The 23911-nt window shown below is 36.6% G+C and overlaps 2 protein-coding genes across 2 annotated transcripts in view; one reads left to right on the forward strand and one right to left on the reverse strand.

The window, feature by feature from the left end:
* The first annotated feature begins 8336 nt into the window (after window positions 1-8336).
* LOC123547336 (uncharacterized) lies at window positions 8337-11906 on the forward strand. The gene is made up of 3 exons (XM_053551631.1): window positions 8337-8491; window positions 9516-10329; window positions 10373-11906. Exons 2-3 carry the CDS (start codon window positions 9549-9551, stop codon window positions 11329-11331), a joined length of 1740 nt encoding a protein of 579 aa, XP_053407606.1. The 5' UTR covers window positions 8337-8491; window positions 9516-9548; the 3' UTR covers window positions 11332-11906.
* A 1057-nt stretch (window positions 11907-12963) lies between these two features.
* Window positions 12964-23911, reverse strand: part of LOC123547337 (lipase maturation factor 1-like) — a 58135-nt gene continuing 47187 nt past the window's right edge. The window contains exons 7-10 of the mRNA XM_045334357.2: window positions 23619-23772; window positions 20037-20217; window positions 17720-17832; window positions 12964-14446 (exon numbers count right to left, since the gene is read on the reverse strand). Of these exons, the coding sequence (XP_045190292.2) occupies window positions 14254-14446; window positions 17720-17832; window positions 20037-20217; window positions 23619-23772 (641 nt within the window). The 3' untranslated portion in view covers window positions 12964-14253. The remainder of the gene's footprint in view (window positions 14447-17719; window positions 17833-20036; window positions 20218-23618; window positions 23773-23911) is intronic.

Here is a 23911-nt window from a genome sequence, read left to right on the forward strand (position 1 = left end):
TTGTTCACCTGGGACATTTAACCCCTTTTAGGGGCTGCTAGAGCTAAAACTAGAAATGCCTTTATACAGCGTCTCATGAAAGCTTGGTGGATCTTTGTCATACTTGGTCTGGAGCATCATTATAAGGTCCCCTTCCAAATTTATTTATATAGGAACTTGGGCCCTATTAGGGACCACTATAGCTAAAAGTAGATATGCCTTTCTTCGCATTAACCACTAAAATGTAATGGATTTTTATCAAACTCGATGTGTAACAATATCGTAAGGTCTCCTGCTATTTTGTTACAAATGGGGATAGGGACCAATTTAGCTAAAAATATAAACACGTTTAATGACCTCTTCTCATGAAGCGCTTCATAAATCTTCATCAAACTACTGCTGTAATTATTCGTCTAAGAATAAACGAAACAAAATTGCAGCCCTACGAAACCTTTGTGAAAAATTAAAAGAGAACCATTTAAATTGTTAAAGTGCGGTGTTTAGTTTTGCAATTTGAAAAATGTTAGATGAAAGATGAATGTTAGATGAAAAATTCATAAACTTCTTTCCTTATTACAATTCGCCGACCATCATTTTTAAAGATATTTCTTGTTATATTTAAAAGCGGATAAATTGTCCAATTTCATACAAAAAGAGATAAAAGAAATGAATCGGTGAGACATACGCCATGTCCTAAATCTTATATCTACATCACTTACGTCAAGTTCAGAACTTACTAATCAATTTAACCTACGTAAATTACAAAAAAAGTTTACTTTACAGCTTGAATAATAAAAAATAATAATTAGATAGATTAACATAATTCCGTGTTAAGATAAAATCGAAAAGTCGGCAAGATGGAAATAAAAATCTCACATATGACGTTCTTTCATTCGCTAGATTTACCTTTTGAGATTGTTATTGTATCCTCTTTTGTATTTCTTCTGTATATACCTGGTCAAGCATCCCGTTTTAGCATCAAGTTTTAAATAACATAGTCACGATATGCACATTTAAGAATTAGTTTATATGTGTCAATTAATCATGATTATGACACCTAATAGACATCAGGAGATTACATTTTTATCTCTTTTATGAAAATTGGTTGACTAGCATTACGAATTTAAATATATCACAGCTATAGTGGCTATATTAACTTACTTAATCTCCTTCATGCTGAAAAGCACAAAGGGCCTTCACCAAGGAACACCATCTCTGTCTCTTGTTCTATCTGGCACCAAGTCTATCCAAGAACTTTCATCTTCGTCTCCATGTCTTCTATGGTCGCCGTCTGCTTCTTTAACCCGCTGATGTCAATACGTTTGCTTTAATTGCTTTAATTGAACTAGTTACGCTCATGTTCTTCGAAAATGGATACTAGTATTTGCCTTTGTTTTTAATTAGTTGCCTGCTTATTTGACTCAAAACCTTGATTTCTGACAAGTATATCAATGTTTTGCAATCGGTAATCATGTCACGTCGTTTTGTTTTGTACATAGAAGAGATCAGTTGATGTTATTTTACAGATGATGTGAACATCTTTTATGACATAGATTTAAGACGGAATTTCGCATTTTCGTCACGTTGCGAGAATTTGTTACGCTTCAGGTTTATACATTCTTAGCATACCTAAATTAAATATCATAGCTGTAAAATCTGCTTCGAAATGTCAACATTTTTTCTTTTCCCGTTGACCATTAACTGTGCCTTTTAGTTTAAAAAAAAAACGCTAGAAAAGAAAAGCATTTCTTTTCTTTCCACCGGACTGATGGCTACTTAGATATGCTATTAATTAATAATGATATAGAATCTGTTTCTCCAATTATCATGATAATTCCACAAATATATACCATGGTGACTATTCTATGTGAAGAAGGTTTAAAGGGATAAGGATGTCAAAACATTCTTTGATTTGTATCAAAAACACCACCAAGCTATTTATAACGCTATAGGAATTTTGAAATTGAATCATCATTGAAAAAGATGTGGCAGCTTAAAGAAGTTACAAATGGCTAACAATGAAGGCGGCCATTTTTGAGCTTACACAGTGATGAATTATTTACTTATTTAACTAATGTTGGTATATATTGAGAGAGGAAGACATAGGTGATAACATTATTTTTGTATTTTCGTGTAAAGTGTAACATAGGGGAGTGTTGCGTAGAAGAGATATGTATGGGGATACAAAACAATACTGTGTAATAAGAGCAAATGAAAGACGACGAATGACAAAACAAAAGGGGTTGCAGACCTCTCATGTAAAAGTTGTTTCCCTCTCCCTAAGATGAACCAAACTTTAATCTGAATGCAGCGGCAACGCCGACGCCATGGCAATAACTCTCAATTTTGTTCGATTCATTCAGCTAAAATGAATAGTATTCCATTGTATTAATTGCCAACCAAAATGTCGATGATTTTCATTCTTATATATTGATATACAATGTAGGTTGATAATTATAATCATGTTGAATAAAACATCATCCAAATACATTCTGTTTGTAAATCGTACGTGTATATTTAAGCAGATGTCTATTCTCGGAGGAAATCTTGTCGTCTTTCTGCTTTGACTGCTCAACAAGTTTTTAGTGGTTTCTTAGCTGTTCTCTGAGCTTTTACTGTTCAACAAGCTTTTAAAACTGGTTTTCTAGCTGTTGTATTGGCGAACGGTCTGAGCTTTGACTGCTCAACAAACTTTTCAAGTGATCTCCTAGCTGTTCTATGGGCGAATGTTCAGAGCTTTGACTGCTCCAGCCATATGAAACCTTTTAATTGGTTTCCTAACTGTTTCATGGGCGATGTTCAAAGCTTTGACTGCTTAACAAATTTTTAAGTGGTTTCCTAGCTGTTCTGTTGGCAAATGTTCTGAGCTTTGACTACTCAGCGAGGTTTTTAACTGGTTACCTAGCTGTTCTATTGGTGAATGGTCTGATCTTTCACAGCTCAACAAGGTTTTTAAGTGGTTTCTCAGCTGTCCTGGTCCCATGTTCACAAAACATTTTTCGGTCTAGGCTGAGTTTGAGCTTGAAATTTTGATATCAATTATGCTAAAACTTCAAGGTTAAATTCCAACTGAGACTGACCATCAATACTGAATAGCTACTTGAAAATAATTATTTACTTAAAATTTAGTTTTAAACATGATATTTAGATATAAATGACAAATAAAGTTTCATTATCAAACGCAGCTGAGACTGAAAATGTTTTGTGAACACGGGGCCTGTTGGCGAAGGTACTGAGCTTTTGACTGCCCATTGACAAATAGAAGTCTTTTAACTGGTTTCTTAGCTGTTCTTTCGGCGAAATGTTCTGAGCTTTGTGCTAAACAAGCTTTCTAAATGATGTCCTAACTGTTCTATTGCCAAATGTCCAGAGCTTTGCCGGTGTAAAATTAAATACTGACCCCGTTGAAAATAGACCCCTTGGGTCCTTTTTCAACGTTGAGAATTGACCCCGTCAAAATTTCAACATTAAACTTTGATCAAAAGGTCCATTTTCAACGTTGAGAATTGACCCCGTCAACATTTCATCATTAAAAATTGATCAAAAGGTTCTTTTTCAACGTTGAGAATTGACCCCGCCAACATTTCAACATTAAATTTTGATCAATGGGGTCAATTTTCAACGGGGTCAATATTTAATGTTACACCGGCTCATCAAACGTTAAAGGCATACAGACACTAAATAGAAATAATGGCGGACACAAATAGTCCTTAGTTTGTTTGCTCTGTAGAGCTATTTTCCTTATTTTCTTTGCATTTTTTTTTTGCTAAAATCACATGACAGATCTATGACTGACATGTAGGTAGCATTTTCATAAGGAAATAACAACATGACAAAATTTTTCATGGAAACTTAGATCATACACCACTAGTATAATTTGGGGTCTCATTTTTCAGCTGATTTTGCAGTTTGTGTGTTTGACTGAAATTATTTTTCTTGCATCAAACATGACCCCTACTTTTCTTTTGATTTTTCTTTACCACTAACAAAATTCTTCAAGAAAATGTAGGTTACAGACATTTAAAATGGGTCCTGGTGTGTGCTGCGGCCATTGGAAATAGGTCAGTTTTATATAGAATAACGAACACAAACTATTTAGTGTGTTATAACCTTAAACTGTTCTGAGCTTTGATTGTTCAACAAACTTCTTAAGTGATATCCTAGCTGTTCCATGTGCGAATTTTTTGTGGTCTGACTGTTCAACAAGTTTTTTTTTAAAAAACTGGTTTCCTAGTTGTTCTATGGGTGAATTTCCTGAAAAAGTTTATATAATATGCCAGCTACAATTTTTAATAGTATTCTCTTCCATGCTGGATGGTGCTAACATAGCTATGATGTTAAAAACTGACTCTGATACGACTGCGGAAAGGTTGATAGGACTAGGCATGTAAAGTTTCGTACAATATATGAACATATTCTTGAATTTTCTGGATGCTGAATTTACTGACTTTTGACAATAGGGAACTATTGATAAAATCCACGCCTATTATGATAACGATAACGATCACGGCAAAATTAAATATTATCGTAAACACACAGGTCGCCAATTCCCACTTAAACTTCAATTTGTTGGTGCAATATTTTCGCGGAAATGAACAATCTCTTTTACACCGTATCCATTTCTGATATATATCGAAATATTAAAAGACAAACTATCCGAAGTAAGTAGAAAAACCTGTTGAAAATATCTTAATTTACTTTTCATTGGCGTGTTTGCACTTCGCGTTTTGTTTAATAAACGATTTTATAGATATTTAAGATATATCCTTATGTGTGCTGCAGTCATTGGTAGTTTCTCAATTTTATATAGAATAATGAAGACCGCCTTTATAATAGTGTGTTCATGCCACAAAAGATTTAGTTTAGCACTTTGAGTATGTGCAGTTTCTTCCAGGTAGCCCAATGACTATGTCCAAAAGGTTCTTAAATTGAACCACACCATGAGAAAACAAACATAGTGCGTTTGCAACCAGCATGGATCCAGACCAACCTGCGCATCCGCGCAGTCTGGTCAGGAACCATGCTGTTCGCTAACGGTTTCTCTAATTGCAATAGGCTTTGAAAGCGAACAGCATTGATCCTGACCAGACTGGTCTGGATCCATGCTGGTCGCAAACGCACTATGTTGGTTTTCTCGTGGTGCGGCTCAATTACAGATAAAGGTGTCTGCTATAACTCGATCTGAACAAGCACGCTCCGTCTCAGATAGTCGGTTAAATGTATTAGCAGATCTTATTCTTTGTGCTGTAGGTTCGGGTTAAAAGCTCTTTAGTCAGTAATGAATCAAATATATGCACGCAATGAACTTGATTTTCAGAAAAAAGGTACATGCTCTTCCTACTGTATCCAAAATCCGACTAGGCGGGTCGGTATTACTATAGAATTCTTTAAAAAAAAACGAAAACGACCGCAGCTTCCGAATGCCATAGAAGGTTTTTTTTTTACCTTGCTTTCTGTGCAAGCAGTTGCAAATGTATAGGCATGCTGAGAACAAGCTATTGCAATATATAAACCCAAAGGGATTCTAAATAAATGAAAGTTGGTATACCAGTACAACATACTGCGAAGATCTTTTGAATATTTGCATAATTAACGGGTCGCTGACTAGTTTTTTTTACACTAAATCAATTTTGTTGTGGCATTAGTCTAAATATCTGAACTAATTTTAGGCATTATTCAGACTTGAAACTCATCTCTTTGGTACACACACTGTACAAGGGTGCGTGGTGTTTGCAAAAGCCCAGTTTTTTTACAGAACAGAACAGAAAAGACATTTAAGTCTAACTTGAACATTTACAGTTCATTGTTATCATACATACGCACAGTGAGGAAAAGGTAGCAAATTAAGGCAAAACATTACAACAAAGTGTTGTAAAGAGTTTAATTCATTTGATCTTAATTTAAAGACTTTTTTACAATACATAGCCAATTTATTTAATACATTCACATCTCGTGGCCTCAACGCGAAACTAGTCTATGTGTATATAGAAATAGAAGCAGATAGACTAGTTTCGCGTTGAGGCCACGATCTGTAGCGTATAAAGATGCCTTTGTGGCATCCACATTTTCAGTTTTCAACATGAAATATATCAATTTCTTGTTAAATCCTATTTCCAGTAATTGTTTTCTCTTATATTTGTCAAAGGTTTGGGTATTAGTGAACATAGTAGAAAGTTTTAATTAATCTATTATTTTGATTACTTCCCTTTATGGATGTAACTGTAAAAGTTCATGTGCAGTATTAACCCTTACCATGCTGGACACGATTGATTCTGCCTTTGCGACCAGTGTAGATCATGATCAGCCTCCACATCCGTGCAGTCTGATCATGATCTATTCAGCCAGTATCTTTTTGGTAAACACCCCCTTTAACAGTTAATGGTACTGTCCAGACTGGAAGATGGACACGTTCATTATAGAAATCTAGCAGGGTAAGGGTTAAAAGTAGCACTATATCACCATGTAACTATGCATATCGTCTATTTGGACTGTTTTTAACACTTTAACAACTGAGTGAGTTTTAGTATACTTGGGTGTGGTAATATCTATGAATATATTGCGCTCTTTACAGTTCTTAGCTATATATACCAAATAACCAGTATTATTTAGGAAGGTGCAAGTAATCTTAATTAAGACGCTATCCTCGGCTCGTTATTTAAAAAAATATTAGGATCTACCCTCTCACACCTATAAACTTAAGTACAAGTGGAGATCTCCTTGAGGATATGCAGCTTAAGTACGTGAAATATTAATGCTGAAGTAATGTTGGGATAAGGCGTACCAGCAACGCATCTATTCTTAAATTTAAATACAAAAAATATTTGTTTTCTTTGTAGACTTTTTGAGAAGCGCTTTTCTACGTAGTTTTCATAACGCCCGCTAAGTATATTTGCATAGGAAATTGCTTTATTACTTAATGAATTCATGCAATAATAGATTTGCACTTTATGTGTTTGACCTACAATTTTTCGTTTTCCGATTGTCAAGGGGAACCAAATAATGGAAACAACTAATTCCTCCTTTTCGCCATTTTTACGGACAATTTAAGTGAAATCCATCCAAACTCACTTTAACATAAACGAATGAGATGCCGCATTCCCTTCAAAAAAATGAATTAAAACCACGTATTTGTTTATATATCAACAGTCGACTAAAGATGACAATATTACGGAAGAGCATTAGTGCCAGGTGCGTTTTTTTTTATTAACTCGAAATTTCGAGTTACTAACTCGAAATTTCGAGTTAATAAGTCGTTTCAAGTTAGTAAGTCGAAATTTCGAGTTACTATCTTGCCCTTTTATCCGCAAAATTTAAACGTCTGTCCGTCTGTCAAAGGCCAAAAATGTAATGGACGACTTTTGACTCTTCGAAGTGGAATCATCTATCTACACATCCATATATTGTACCGAACATGTAGGGACTTGAACATATACTACCATACATCAATGTATGACCTACCATAGCCTCTAGAGCTACTCCAGATTTCAATCTGTATCCAGGATATATCTCTTCATTTACATGTATAGTATGTTCAGGTGATAGGGGCTCCAACTATGTCGAAAACCTTCCAGATATGGTCAAAATAGTGAAATATTTTAAGTTTGAATACTTCCCGGTCATCTTCTATGACCTCTCCTCAAAATCTAGATCTGTCCAGGTACCCGATCTTGGTCAGACTCATAACTACACTTTCATTTAGGGTATGTCTATATTTCATTGCGTATGGGTTCAAACTAGATCGAAAACCTCCAAGACTTAAATATGGTTTAGGCACCTGGGGTTTTCCTCCAACATAAAAGCTGGGAAGTCGCCATATGACCTATAGGTTAAACCCAATAAAATCAATCAATAAATAAACATGGTTTAAATAGAGCAAACGCTGCCCGGTCATTTTAATAATATGACCCTGTAGGGCTACCCGATGGATACACCAGGTACCTAATCTTGGCCAAGACCACGTAAACTACTGAAGTTAGTAACTCGAAATTTCGAGATTTCGACTTAGTAACTCGAAATTTCGAGTTAATAAATAACATACATTTGGCACTAATGCTCTTCCGTACAAAATAGTTTTGGTATTAAATAAATCTTGTTCAAGCATATATTCGAAATAAATTCCATCTTCGACAGGATCGTACACGAGATCAGCGGTCATCTTGTGCAAAGAAGTCTCGTTCAGTTCCCACGTGACGTTGGCGAGATTTGCTCTATATGCCTTTCAAGTTGCCGATCTCTCTTTGTCTTATGCGAGTTATTTCCCTGTCTTAGTAGATACTAGTAACAACAGATTTTTTTCTTTCTCTATAACATAGCAACAAGTTTTATCTTTACAGGTTACCAAAGTGAGTCATAATCGCTGTAATTAAGAACGATGTCATTTAATGTCATCTGCCCCTCGGTGCTAAACAGCCTTGCAGTACAATGACCTTACAGTCGAGAGATAAGAGATAGAGGATAATAGGTACATCTGCCAAGCCCCGACAGTACAGCCGAAAATAGGACTTCCTATTATGTGAGTATATTTTGTTTGTTTGTTTATAAGTTTATTTATAGTCGCCACCGGTAACCCATATGGGCGACTCCTCCAGAAAACTGGTAGTAATCTTAGTGGGAGGATAGTGCAAGTACAGAGGACGCTCTAATTCCAGAAGCTTCCCTGGTTCTTTAAAAAGTGCCAGGTGTAAAGCACCCATACACGGGACTCTTATCCCAGTGTTAGTAATTTTTAGTTGCAGAAGCGGGGGCTCAAACTCACGACTTCTGGTTTCGTAGTCAGACAGTTACCTCTGGACCACTGCGTCCGTTTTGTACGTTAGCGCTATTATTATATTTGTCATGTTTTAAAAATCGAACCGATCACGAAAGTGATGCAGTGGTATAGGTTCGGACGCCTAACTGGGTGGCGGCTTCTGATAAGTCGATTTTGATATTTGTCTGAATAAATTCACGGGTCAGAACTGATGAATTAGTAATATTTCAATGCACTTTGAAATGTTTGTTTTTTTTACATATCATAAGTCAAAGGAAAAACAGGTTGAGAAACAAGATGTGATAGCAACTGAAGGTCCTTAGGTTAAAAAGGAGGGCACAAGTAGTATAATTGTTACGTTATGTTTGGATTGTATTTGTGTTTTTTAACCAAAATGAAACTTTATTAAGAGTTTTCATTGGATTCAATCATTTACCGTAAACCGAAATTCAAACGATTCAGTTAGATAAATCGTAACCTCAGTGCGACAAAATTAGATATCTGTACTGACAGTTAGAAGCTTTCACCCACTTTCTGCGCTGAGGTGAAGGTTATGGTTGATTATATATATTTATGTCGAAAGCTTATCAAGTTAATGCGAGTGCCTTGAGTGCGTTTTAAAGAAAAATGAACAACCTTGCGTAGTAATAACTACTGTATGCTAGATTAACAAAACTAAATAATAATAATAATAATAAGAAGAAGAATAACTGACAAAATTGACTAAGACTATAAAAATCGTAAGTCAAAAGTTAGAAATCTTTGTTTATTACTCCATTTTTAACAGGCACGACGTGTCTAAAAGCTAAGCAGGCACAATATGTCTAAAAAAGTTGCACGTGGTTACAGGCACTACAGACACATTTTACTCCTGTCGTCAATGGTTATGGTGATGTCGATAGCTTACTTCCTCTACACTGCGCAGACAAAATGGCAGCACCTGAAAGGTATAACCCGATCACAGCGATCGTCTGCTATACGTCGTATAACCAAGAGTCATGCCTTGGGTGATCAGAAGAACACTCTGAAGACTATTTCTAACATATTAGACTCGAAAAGTGAGAAAGAGCAATTTGTTCAAATCGACACTGGCGAAAGTGTTAACGTAGCAGACGACAAAAACATGACAAAACATATTGAATGTCCAGAAGGCAAAGTGTACTTTAGTAATGGCATATACGACTGCGATGGTCTACTGAAAGATCCAAACGGTACTAAAATAAATAAAACAGATGAGCAAGAGTCATTAAAAGATGAAAAAGAACGGGAAATTCTGGTCGCTCCAACTAGAGTGATACAAAAGACCCCAAAGCTTTCGTCTCAGGCTGGGAAAAGTAAAGAGGAAGATCAACGGAAAAATACTCCAGACATTAAAAAAGACGAAATTGAAAAGAAAGATAAGAAAGCAAAGAACGGCCCAAGAAAAATGTTTGTTAATTGTGGAGGTACATTCCCGTGGGCAGTAGAACTATTTTTGGACACTTACCCAAACTCATCATCGTACGAAATATTCACTTTTCTTCCGGATACGTCTTATAAAGTAATGTATTCGAAACTTCAAAACCACACAGTCATTCCATTTGAGGCTTCATATCAAAACGGTGAAAAGAATGCCGACGTCAAATCATTTTGGCGCAGGATCAGAAATTACTCAAAGGATTGCCCAAATAGACCTAGCTGGTTGGTTGGAAACGAACACAAAGAAATCGGATTTTGTTATACTGAGAATAGATTCAAAAGACGAAATAAAAATTCTGAAGCATCTAAATCAAAGCAGAGCGCTTGAATACGTTGACAAATACTACACTACACAAGGAATTAATGCTTCAGAACAGGCGCTTGGTGTTTTGATGAAAATGCTGAAAAAATTTAAGTTAGACACAAAAGTATGGGACAACAAATTCCAAACATACTCGGACCTCTACATGTTAAACCTACATCATATTCCATCACCTGGGAAAGTTATCACTTTGTGCCACCAGAAGACAGATGAAGAAAAGTTCGCGCTCTTTTTGTTTTCATCGTCTGCTAGTGTGAACGCACTGAATGTTATTAACCTTCTTCACAATTTTTCACCAAAAGATCGACTGCAACTGACAATATTCCTACCCTTTGAGACATTTAAGTCTGGTTTGATGAATATGGAAAAGTTGTTTGCAACATTCCATGTTGGCATGTACTTTGACGAAGATGGAATGTTTGCAGACGACAAACTTCAATATAATCTGCTAACAAACAAGTTGACTTTTGTGAGAAGATTATTTCAACGATATGGTCACGTATTTCAGTACATTCTTGTAGGAAATAATACCAATAACAGAGTAATTGCAAGTGTTCAAAAAAATCACCATTACAGTTTTATTAAGGGTGGAACTGACATAACACGTCTGACCAAGAAGACATTAGAAGGCAATACCATCTCTATAGATGACACTGGAAAAGGATCTGGCGACTTCTTACTTGTGAACATTGATACACCGTACACGGAGTATTTAGTGTTGTACATGGTAAGAAGATTTGCTCCGTGGTTATTAAATCTTTTGGAATGCGATGTGACCGATTCTGGTGAACTCTTAAACAAGACTGCTGCTTTCTTTTTATAATTTAACCCTTAGCCTGCTAAATTTCTATAATGGACTGGCCCATCATTCAATTTGGGCAATACCATTTATTATTCGAAGGGGTGTTCACTGAAAATTTACTGACTGAATAGCGAACAGTGCAGACCATGATCATCCTGCACGGATGTGCAGGCTGATCTTGGTCTGCACTGGTCGCAAAGGCAGAATCACTTGCCACCAGCAGGCTAAACGTTAATGGCAATATATAATATACTAAAGACTTAAAATTTCTACATTTTATTTCCCTTCAGCATAAATTCATACAAAATAAAGACCACATTCAATGGGCAGGATTTAACACAGCATACAGTAAAACTCCTATGTAATGGTCCACTGGTAAAACCTGTGAGCAATGTACATCTGTTTGTCTACTGTAGAAATAAGTTTTTTCAATGTAGCCATGATACAAGTCTTTGATTAGTACAAATAAAGGCAAATAATGGCTTGTAGAGTACATTCAAGCCTGCATATAAAGGCCACTTGGAAAAACTGAACTAACATGCAGGATGTCTCTGTTTACATTTAAAGTACAGAAATAAAATGTGCTTAAGATGATACTAGTTTTATTTCCAGTTTAATCATTTGCAGTGTATTTTAACCCGTGAGTAAAGAACACTTGAGCTGCACCATGAGAAAACCAACATAGTGCGTTTGCGACTAGCATGGATCCAGACCAGCCGGCACATCTGCGCAGTCTGGTCAGGATCCATACTGTTTGCTTTCAAAGCCTATTGCAATTAGAGAAACTGTTAGCGAACAGCATGGATCTGACCAGACTGAGCGGATGCGCAGGCTGGTCTGGATCCATGCTGGTTGCATACCCACTATGTAGATTTTCTCGTGGCGTGGCTCACTTGTGTGTACAGACCACTTCGCATCCTAGCTCCTCCAGAGTGTCCTTAAGTACAGATTAAAGGGAACTGTAATCCAAACATAGGTTTCTTTAATATATCTTCTTTATTAAAAATTACTTCTATTGTAACATCAAACTTGTTTTCTTTAAAATTTAAACAATGGTTAAACAGTAAAATCCCAGCAGGACTGTACCGGTATATCATATACAGCAAAACCTGTGTATAGCTGTCACAGTTGGACACCCAAAATAAGTCCAAATCTTCAGGTGACTTTTATTCACTAGTTAAAACAAGAGTGCAAGAGACTGTCACAAAATACGCCTGTCATCGAACTTGGCCTAATTCAAGGGCTATAATCTAAGAGTGCCTGGGGCCATTTGGGTGTTTATCAAAACTGTCCGAGATATTATGCCCACAAACATTGTCAGGAAGTTTGGTGAAGATCGGATGAAAACTGTTCGACTTTAAGAGAGCTGGAATGCGGTGGACGCCAAACGCCCGCCGCCACAGGTGTTCACATAATATGCCATTCTGTAGATCTTTCAGAAACGTTGTATAAAAACAGTAAAAATGCTTAAACCACAAATAAAACTGTGGTCTTAAGAACCTGGTGGCCTCTGTTCACAGTTTACCCTTAGTGCAGGTTTGACTGTTTAAACAACATTACATTGCACAGATATATGACACAATTTTGTGAACAACAAACATGATCCTGTAATGATATCAAAAACATATTCAAACAACAAATTTAAGTGACATGACAGCTTAAAATTTCATTTATTATGCATACAAACATAAAAAAAGAACACAGGAATGGTTTTTCTTTCCGCACAGAGCAAATTAAAATCAGATTTAAGAATACATGAGATGTGAAATAAACAAGACTGATCATTAATGGTATGCATTTAGTACCGATACATGTAGACCCAATGATCTATTTTCTTCAAAGTTTTTTTTACCAGCTATGGTGTCATTCTTATTAAGAATACTTAAACCAATTAACAATGTGATAAAGAACAAATAACAAAAGCATGATAGTAGGAACATCACTGGTTAACATTGATTATCGTTACCTAATGTAATTTAAGAATATGTAGACAGACCTCTATTGAGCAGCCTGCAAAGAAAGCACAGCATTTTGATTGCTTATGGCAGGTGGTTGCTTTAGACAAGTTGAAATCAGAATAAATAGTCAATTTAAGAAGCTGGCTGACTGGCTCCTTCAGACAACTGGCTGTTTAATACAGGTGGCTGCTAAAGTAGGTTCAAACTGAATAGCCAAATTATGTGAACATTTGGTACATCCTTACATAAGTATTTCTACTGACCTATTATGAAAACCCAGGATAATATTCAAAAGCTACTTTACACCCCGTGATTATTACATTCTAACCCTATATGGCATTATTAACTTATATATACATGCATTTAATAACCATTATTAAGATCAGACATCATACATATGAAATCTTCCCAAGTTATTTTGACAAAGGTGGACAAAATCAACCATTTTTAAACAGAATAAATAGAAAATTAAGGTATCTTTGAAAAAGTACAGGGGACATTTTATCCACCTTGGACAAATCCTGTCCATATAATTTGAAATTCTACATCTAATAATCAACATGTAAATATATCAAAGACAGAATAAAGTTTGCATTTACCAGATACATATAAATAAACTTTTAATAAATAATATATGTTACTAAAGTCTAAAAAGCAGCTTAAGTACCTAATTAACAACAGAATCATGGAATGGAAATGCAATCAAATCAGATAACATCACAACATACGACTGAAAATGCATTAATATATAAACAATGTAATTATTGAATAATCAAGGTTTTAACACAGTTTATATATAGTATGGTTCAGAATTCAGATGGGCAGGAATTTAACCTCGAGTCTTTACTTTTTCACCTACTATTAAAAAGAAATTCTATAATACCTAACACAAACATATATAAATAAAGGAATGTCTTAAATAAGCGGATGATGACTACAAACAACATGAAAATGACACATAAAAGATCCCCGAGAACATGAATTATCAAGACTTTCTTTTCTGATTTCGTTTTTTCGGCATATCAAGTCTCAAACTACTTAAGATACTAAGTACTGTACGGCTGTTTACGGCCTCCATATACTCCCCAACTAGACGTCTCTTCCACCAGCGTCCAAGTTGGGCATCTTTACTGCCTATTTTTGTGAATTTATAACTGTAATGTTGTAAACGAATATACCTAGGAAAAAACAAAATAGAAGCAAATATGTAAGGAATGATCAAACAATACACTACAAAATTTGTATACTTAACTTTGGTATTCTTACTACAAAAAGAATCAAGTGTAAAGTTCGAAATGACTGTACCGACTTCCTACTAACAAATACTTATTACTTTGATATAAAGTGTAGGATGAAAATAGCAGTTTACATACATCCTTCATAAAAGTATTTGAGCCGCACCACGAGAAAACCAAAATAGTGCATTTGCGACCAGCATGGATCCAGACCAGCCTGCGCATCCGCGCAGTCCGGTCAGGATCCATGCTGTTTGCTAACGGCTTCTCTAATTGCAATAGGCTTTGAAAGCGAACAGCAAGGATCCTGACCAGACTGCATGGATGCGCAGGCTGGTCTGGATCCATGCTGGTCGCAAATGCACTATGTTGGTTTTCTCATGGTGTGGCTCATTTATTATTTATATTTATTTACATGTTTGTTATTAAGAGACATAAAGTAATAAATTTAATTGAATCTTAATGTACTACATCATAGCATGAAGATTATAAGATTCTTTCACTACTTGTAGGTGCAGATGGAATTATCCCGCTCAGGCCTCACCAAATTAAAAAGTTGTTCATCGGATTTGCCGCTTGTATATTTTCAGAAACACACAAAAACATTTTTTTTAGCTTTTTGCTTGCGCTCACCCCATTGAAAAAAATCAAGCCAAAATTTGTTAGTGCACTACTTTTTACAGACGTAACAGTGTACAAATGCTTATAATTCCAGTCCAAGATTGTTCTAAACTGGACTTTAATCACAATAAATACATACTACATACACACTTCGTCTATGATATATCATGATACTTTTATTTAATTGTATTAAAGTTATTTCCCCATATGCAGTTACACTATTTTCTTCGAATGATTTACCAAGCTGAGTTGCTACAAAAATCAGATTTATTTCATTGAAAGTTGGATGAAAAAAACATACTTATAACATCTTTATTATTTTGGTAAGGGTAAATACGTACTGATGAAATCTATGTCACTTTTCTGTTTTTCCTGTATTCAAAAGTGGGTGGGGTAAGGAATTTACATTATAAGTTGTGTTCAAACCCATTCAGATCTTCATATTTTCCAATCCCGAGTAGAATAATGTTAATGCACGTTAATCTCCATTTCAGTCCTTAACTGAGACTTTGTTTCAACAAATTTAAGCCGTTAAGAAAGTTTAAAGTCAGAACAAGAGCTGTCCTTATGACAGCATGCTTGACTCTGAATTAGAGCTTTGCCAGTAAAAACAGATTATGTTTGCCATGTGAAGTATGTAAATGTCAAGGCATGTTGTCCATGTGAAGTATGTAAATGTCAAGGCATGTTGGCCATGTGAAGTAAGTAAATGCCAAGGCACGTTGTCCATGTGAAGTATGTAAATGTCAAGACATGTTGTCCATGTGAAGTATGTAAATGTCAAGGCATGTTGTCCATGTAATGTGTGTAAAAGTCAAGGCATGTTGTCCATGTGAAGTATGTAATGTCAAGGCATGTTGTCCATGTGAAGTATGTAAATGTCAAGGCACGTTGTCCATGTGAAGTATGTAAATGTCAAGACATGTTGTCCATGTGGAGTATGTAAATGTCAAGACATGTTGTCCATGTAATGTGTGTTAAAGTCTAGGCATGTTGTCCATGTAAAGTAAGTAAATATCAAGGCATGTTGTTCATGTAAAGCATGTAAATGTCAAGTCATGTTATCCATGTAAATATAAAGGCACGTTGTCCATGTGAAGTATGTAAATATCAAGGCATGTTGTTCATGTAAAGCATGTAAATGTCAAGTCATGTTGTCCATGTAAATATAAAGGCACTTTGTCCATGTGAAGTATGTAAATGTCAAGGAACGTTGTCCATGTGAAGTATGTAAATGTCAAGACATGTTGTCCATGTGAAGTATGTGAATGTCAAGGCATGTTGTCCATGTAATGTGTGTAAAAGTCAGGGCATGTTGTCCATGTAAATGTCAAGACATGTTGTCCATGTGCAGTATGTAAATGTCAAGGCATGTTGTTCATGTAAAGCATGTAAATGTCAAGTCATGTTGTCCATGTAAATATAAAGGCACGTTGTCCATGTGAAGTATGTAAATATAAAGACATGTTGGCCATGTAAGATGAAATGTCAAAGTCATGTTAGTCCATGTAAATATAAGGCACTTTGTCCATGTGAAGTATGTAAATGCAAGGCAGTTGGTCCATGTAAGTATGTAAATGTCAAGACATGTTGTCCATGTGAAGTATGTAAATGTCAAGGCATGTTGTCATGTAAAGCATGTTAATATCAAGGCATGTTGTCCATATAAAGAATGTAATGTCAAGGAACATTGTCCATGTGAAGTATGTAAATGTCAAGACATGTAGTCCATGTAAATGTCAAGGCATGTTGTCCATGTAAAGTGTGTAAAAGTCAGGCATGTTGTCCATGAATATGTAATATAAAGGCATGTTGGCCATGTGAAGTATGGAAATGTCAAGGCATGTTGGTCATGTGAAGTATGTAAATGTCAAGGCATGTTGTCAATATGAAGTATGTAAATGTCAAGGCATGTTGGCCATGTAATGTGTGTAAAAGTCAAGGCATGTTGTCCATGTGAAGTATGTAAATATCAAGGCAAGTTGTTCATGTAAAGCATGTTAATATCAAGGCATGTTGTCCATATAAAGAATGTAAATGTTAAGGCATAATATCCATGTCAACCATGTAAATGTCAAGGCATGCTGGCCATGTGAAGTATGTAAATGTCAAGGCATGTTGTCTATGAAAAGAATGTAAATGTCAAGGCATGTTGTCCATGCCAACAATGTTTATGTCAAGGCATGTTGTCCATGTGAAGTATGTAATGTCAAGGCATGCTGGCCATGTGAAGTATGTAAATGTCAAGGCATGTTGTCCATGTCAACCATGTAAATGTCAAGGCATGCTGGCCATGTGAAGTATGTAAATGTCAAGGCATGTTGTCCATGTGAAGTATATAAATGTCAAGGCATGCTGGCCGTGTGAAGTATGTAAAAGTCAAGGCATGTTGTCCATGTGAAGTATGTAAATGTCAAGGCATGCTGGCCATGTGAAGTATGTAAATGTCAAGACATGTTGGCCATGAGAAGTATGTAAATGTCAAGGCATGTTGACCATGTAATGTGTGTAAATGTCAGAGTGACTAAAGATTATTCAACGTCCACATCTAAAGTAATTTCATTCCTTGATTAAACACACTGAAAGGACACTTACTTTGGAGGGCGTGTATCTTTAAATGGATTATGATCTAACAGTGTCATGGTCTCAGTATCATTTTGAAGCAATTTCGCAGCTAAAGTCACTATCCAAGGATTGGTCTGATAGTTCTGAAAAGAGCAAGTAAACATTCTGTGCAAAACAAACACTTAGACTATTACATACACGATGCTTAAAATCACTTACAGACATGAACATTTGAGCCGATTCTCTCAATTAAATCTCCACCCCCACCCTACAAAAAACAAGGACCATGATGGTCCTGAATCGCTCATCTCTTCCCACATGACCCAGTTTTGAGTATGACAGCGTTTTCTCTATAATTTGACATAGTGACCTAGTTTTTGAGCTCATGTGACCCAGTTTTGAACTTGACCTAGATATTATCAAGATTAAAATTCTGACCAATTTTCATGAAGATCCATTGAAAAATATGGTCTCTAGAGAGGTCACAAGGTTTTTCTATTATTTGACCTATTGACCTAGTTTTCGAAGGTACATGACCCTGTTTTGAACTTTACCTAGATATCATCAAGGTGAACATTCTCACTAATTTTCATGAAGATCTCATGAAAAATATGGCCTCTAGAAAGGTCACAAGGTTTTTCTATTTTTATACCTACCGGTACTGGCCTAGTTTTTGACCGCACGTGACCAAGTTTTGAAACTGACCTAGATATCATTAAGGTGAACATTCAATTAATTTTCATGAAGATCCATTGAAAAATATGGCCTCTAGAGAGGTCAAAAGATTTTAATAATTTTAGATCTACTGACCTAGTTTTTGACTGCAGTTGACCCAGTTTCAAACTTGACCTAGATATCATCAAGATGAACACTCAGACCAACTTTCATACAGATTCCATGAAAAGTATGGCCTCTAGAGAGATCACAAGGTTTTTTTATTATTTGACCTACTGACCTAGTTTTGTATGGCACGTGACCCAGTTTCAAATTTGATCTAGATATCATCAAGGTGAACATTCTGACCAATTTTTATGGAGATCCATTCACAAGTATGGCCTCTAGAGAGGTCACAAGGTTTTTTCTATTTTTAGACCTACTGACCTAGTTTTTGATCGCACATGACCTTGTTTCAAACTTGACCTAGATATCATCAAGATGAACATTCAGACCAATTTTCATACAGGTCCCATGAAAAATATGGCCTACAGAGAGGTCACAAGGTTTTTCTATTATTTGACCTACTGACCTAGTTTTTGAAGGCACGTGACCCACTTTCGAACTTGGCCTAGATATCATCAAGATGAACATTCAGACCAACTTTTATACAGATCCCATGAAAAACATGGCCTCTAGAGAGGTCACAAGGTTTTTCTATTATTTGACCTACTGACCTAGTTTTTGATGGCACGTGACCCACTTTCAAACTTGACCTAGATATCATCAAGATGAACATTCTGACCAATTTTCATACAGGTCCCATGAAAAATATGGCCTACAGAGAGGTCACAAGGTTTTTCTATTTTTAGACCTACTGACCTAGTTTTTGACCGCACATGACCCAGTTTCAGACTTGTCCTAGATATCATCAAGATGAACATTCAGACCAACTTTCATACAGATCCCATGAAAAATATGGCCTTTAGAGAGATCACAAGGTTTTTCTATTATTTGACCTAATGACCTAGTTTTTGATGGTACGTGACCCAGTTTCGAACTTGATCTAGACACCATCAAGGTGAACGTTCTGACCAATTTTCATGAAGATCTTGTGAAATATATGGCCTCTAGAGAGGTCACAAGGTTTTTCTATTTTTAGACCTACTGACCTAGTTTTTGAGGGCAGGTGGCCCAGTTTCAAACTTGACCTAGATATCATCAAGGTGAACATTCTGACCAATTTTTATGAAGATCTTTTGAAATATATGGCCTCTAGAGAGGTCACAATGTTTTTCTATTTTTAGACCTACTGACCTAGTTTTTAAAGGCACGTGACCCAGTTTCGAACTTGACCTAGATATCATCAAGATGAACATTCTGACCAACTTTCATAAAGATCCCATGAAAAATGTGACCTCCAGACGGACACCGCGCGATCACAAAAGCTCACCTTGTCACTTTGTGACAGGTGAGCTAAAAAACAAGTAAACTTCACATTCCTTTTAAAAACTTGACTTTCACAAAATCATATCCGAAAATATAGCCAATTTGACCAATACCACTAAATTTCATACCCACAAAAATCATTTAAATATATCATTTCACAGTAGTTTTGATCCAATAAATATGTACAATATCATTTATGGTTAGGTTGAAGTATATCATAGACTGGCATACAAATTTATTTTACCTGAAATGCAGCAAACCATAGCAACCAGTCAAGTCTATAATGATATGGTGAGATCAAACATGGCCGCCGTGTTATTCTGCCAGGTTTACATTTAAACTCGTATTCCAACCATTTAGTTTTTTTACTTCCTGGTTTACCATGTGTTCCTTGAAATATGACCTCAGATCTCTCCTTGGTAACACTATAATACAAAACATAGTTGTTTGTAAAACACATACACCCACCCCATTGTGGCTGCTTGGAAGTAACTAGGTATTTAATCCTCAGTCTCAGGTATGATCTTGAACTAGACCTACTGGCAGCAAATACAACAGAGTTCATCCACTGACTGTGCTAAAAGATAATCATTGCATTACACTGAGGTTTATGATATTTATATTTTATGTACTACATGTAATTGTTCATTTTAATTTATTCGATTACAGTACGTTCCACTTAATTGCATATCGGTTAATCGCATATCCCGGATATTCGCATACGAACTTGAAGCACCGATCGATCCCTATATAATTACCTTTAAAGTTTTATGCATAATTGCATTGAATTTTTAATCAGTCCCGCTTAATTGCATAAAACATTTGGCTAAAAGGCCACTAATTTGGTCGCAAACAGCGATAAAAAATGATCAAAAGACGCCGACAATTTACTGTGAATTACTCTAGCCGATCAGCTGTTTCACGTCGCCTAGGTGACAATCGGTGCGTGACAAATTCGTCAACGTGTGAATCATTCAGGTAAATTGGTAATTTAAATACGGTAAGTATGTACAGGTGACGTATTGTTACACTTTTATCGATCTGTGCGAGAATTTAAGACCTTTTGTTGTACGTTTTTGCGGAATGAATGAATAAACGGTAAAATGTTCTCAGTCTTGTATTTTTAAATAAGCCTTTATTTATGCATAAATTGTGCTCACTCTGCGCCCCAATAAATATGTGTCCTGCTAAATCCTTCCACATGTATATACGTTGCCGGTCATTCACAAAATGTCTCTTAAACACAAGCGTAACGATCTGTCTCTGTCTGACAAAATTGAAGTTGTAAAATTGCTAGAACAAAAGCTTCCTCAAGCGGACATCGCTCAACAGCTGGGCTGCTCTCAGTCGCAGATCTCGCGCATATCGACCAACAGGGACAAGATAAAAGCGGAGTATGAATCGAATAGCAATCCAGACAGAAAACGACATCGTTCGGGCAAAGATGTAGATGTGGAACGTGCTTAATTGACCTGGTTTACCGATGCAAGGACCCGCGACCTGCCGATTTCGGGTCCCGTTCTTGAACAGAAAGCGGCTGATCTTGCAAGACAGTTAAATAAAGATGACTTTAAGCCGTCAAAAGGCTGGCTTTCACGATGGAAAGATCGGAATTCGATAGTGTTTAAACGTATGCACGGCGAACAGAGACATGCGGACATACACGCAGCAGAGAACTGGGTTGAAAATGTTCTCCCAGACTACCTTAAGACAAACTCGCCAGACGATATTTATAATGCAGACGAAACGGGCCTTTATTACAGGGCGCTGCCAGATGGTACATTGTGCTACAAAAGCGAAAAATGTTCTGGTGGAAAAAAAATGAAAGATCGGGTCACTGTGCTAGTTGCATGTAACATGTCTGGGACCGATAAACGGCGACTTCTGGTAATTGGCAAGAGTAAAGAACCGCGCTGCTTCCGTGGAAAAACACTGCCCGTCGAATATAAAAGTAACACTAATGCCTGGATGACAAGCGAAATTTTTACGGCGTGGTTGGCTGACTTCAACCGGGATATGAGACTCCAAGGTCGGAAAGTTCTGATGTTGGTAGACAATTGCGCAGCTCATCCACAAAATTCTGCGTCCAAAATGAAGAATGTGGATCTAAAGTTTCTGCCTAAGAACACTACGTCCGTTATTCAGCCATGCGACCAAGGCATTATACGCAATTTGAAAGCGCTATATAAAAGCCAAGCTGTGAACACGATCCTACGCAAGTTTGATTCGAACTCGACCGATTTGACAGCAGACGTCATTGCCAAGAAGTTCACGCTACTCGATGCCATACATATGTTAACAAAAGCGTGGGGCGAGGTTACGCAGCAAACCATCGTTAACTGTTATAGGAAAGGTGGATTTAAAACCCAGGTGGACAGCAACGATGAAGAACCAAGTTTTGAGCCAGTGCCGCCACCAGCAAATCTTATGACTGAAACTTTCAACAGCTTTATTGAGATGGACGATGAATTGGAGTGTCACGGACTTATGACGGACGAAGACATTTGTAAGGACATTTTGAGCACCACAGATCATTCGGAGGATAGTGCTAGTGACCATGATGAGGAGGCTGATGCTTTTGAGCATCTGGTTCCAGTTTCTGCATCCGAGGCACGGACCGCTATGAAAACTTTGAGAAAGTTCTTGGAAAACGGCGGGTGTCGAGACTATGATGCGTACTACAAGCTTGAGGCTCTCGTTGACGAAACGGTTGCGAAAACACGTCGCCAGGCAAAAATAACAGAGTTCATTCAATGGGTCCCTTAAATAAGTCAGACAGTGTGTCCCGACATTCCTATATCAGATGCATGTTAGCCCCGTTGCGATCTCCGATGTGAAACTTAATTCTGTGTTGTCTTTCTTTGTAAACTGTGCATTTTTCATGAAATGTGTACGTTTGTTCATTAAATAAAATCAAAGTTTCTGATATGAAATATATATAAAAAAAAAAAAAAAAAAAGATCACAATTATGCGGCAGCGCGTCCCATACAACACATGCGATTCTCACACTTGTAGCAGTTCTTATGCTACACCGCTGATGACGTTCTACTTCCTTCTTATAATTAGGACAGTACTTTCGCTATCAATTCGTCGAAAATACTTCAACAGTATTGTCGTTTGCAGCTTTATTTGTTTGAAACATACACAGGTATGATTAATCACACCATTAGTGACACATTTTCCAATTAATGTTGCCGTATTGATTCAAAGTAATAACCATTGCTCCTAGAGCAGCCGAAGCATACCGAAACAGATGCCGTATAAGTGCATTCGGATAAACGAATAGCCTGGTTATTCGCATATTTTGCTTTGACAAATTGGGTATGCAAATAAGCGGATTCCACTGTATTGACTGCATCTTTAATCTGTGTTTATTTCATCGTTTCCTATTAAATACCGCCATATTTTTGTTTCACCAGGAATAAAGTTAATTTATGCACCGACTCCGAATTCTTCAGCGACTTTATACGCTGGTTTTCCCTAATTGAGCAATTCAAGTGCCTTAACATGCTGTTCTAATGTCAAAACAGTTCTTTTTTTTGTAAACAAATAAGTTCTCGTCTCAAACAACTTCACGCGAGATAAAGAACGGTAACTCTATCGTGTAAAATCTTGCGAGGGAGCGTCTCAAAGTCGCTGAAAACGGTCTAAATATCGATTCGGGAGCCTGATTTCACAGTCGCTTGTCGCGTGAGGAAGGGGGTTGCTTAATTCAGACCCTTTTAATAGTAAATTGCGTCCAGAGCACAAAATAGGGTCGCATATGATAGGGAGTCGCTAAATTCAGGGGGTCGTTAAGGCAGTCTCGATTGTATTTACACTTACCTGCCAAATGCACCGTAAGTGTTGACCAGTCTAAATGGTTCAAACGACGTGTTCATGTGTTGTTTCTTCGACATGAGATTCTGAACCACAGGTATACTTAGGTAGATGAGCAAAACTGCCACAGAAATGTTGAAAATTCTCCTAATGTAGTTCCCTGTTGAATAAAAAATTAATATTGTTAAATTTGAAGTGGGCTCTTAACATTTAACAAGAGCCATGGGACGGCAAATGGAGGAGGTAGCACGAGGGGTATGGGTATCTCCCTGCAGAAACTAGAAGATGCTTTTGTAGAA

This window comes from Mercenaria mercenaria, chromosome 9, assembly GCF_021730395.1.
Source record: "Mercenaria mercenaria strain notata chromosome 9, MADL_Memer_1, whole genome shotgun sequence".
In the NCBI taxonomy this organism is placed as follows: Eukaryota; Metazoa; Mollusca; class Bivalvia; order Venerida; family Veneridae; genus Mercenaria; species Mercenaria mercenaria.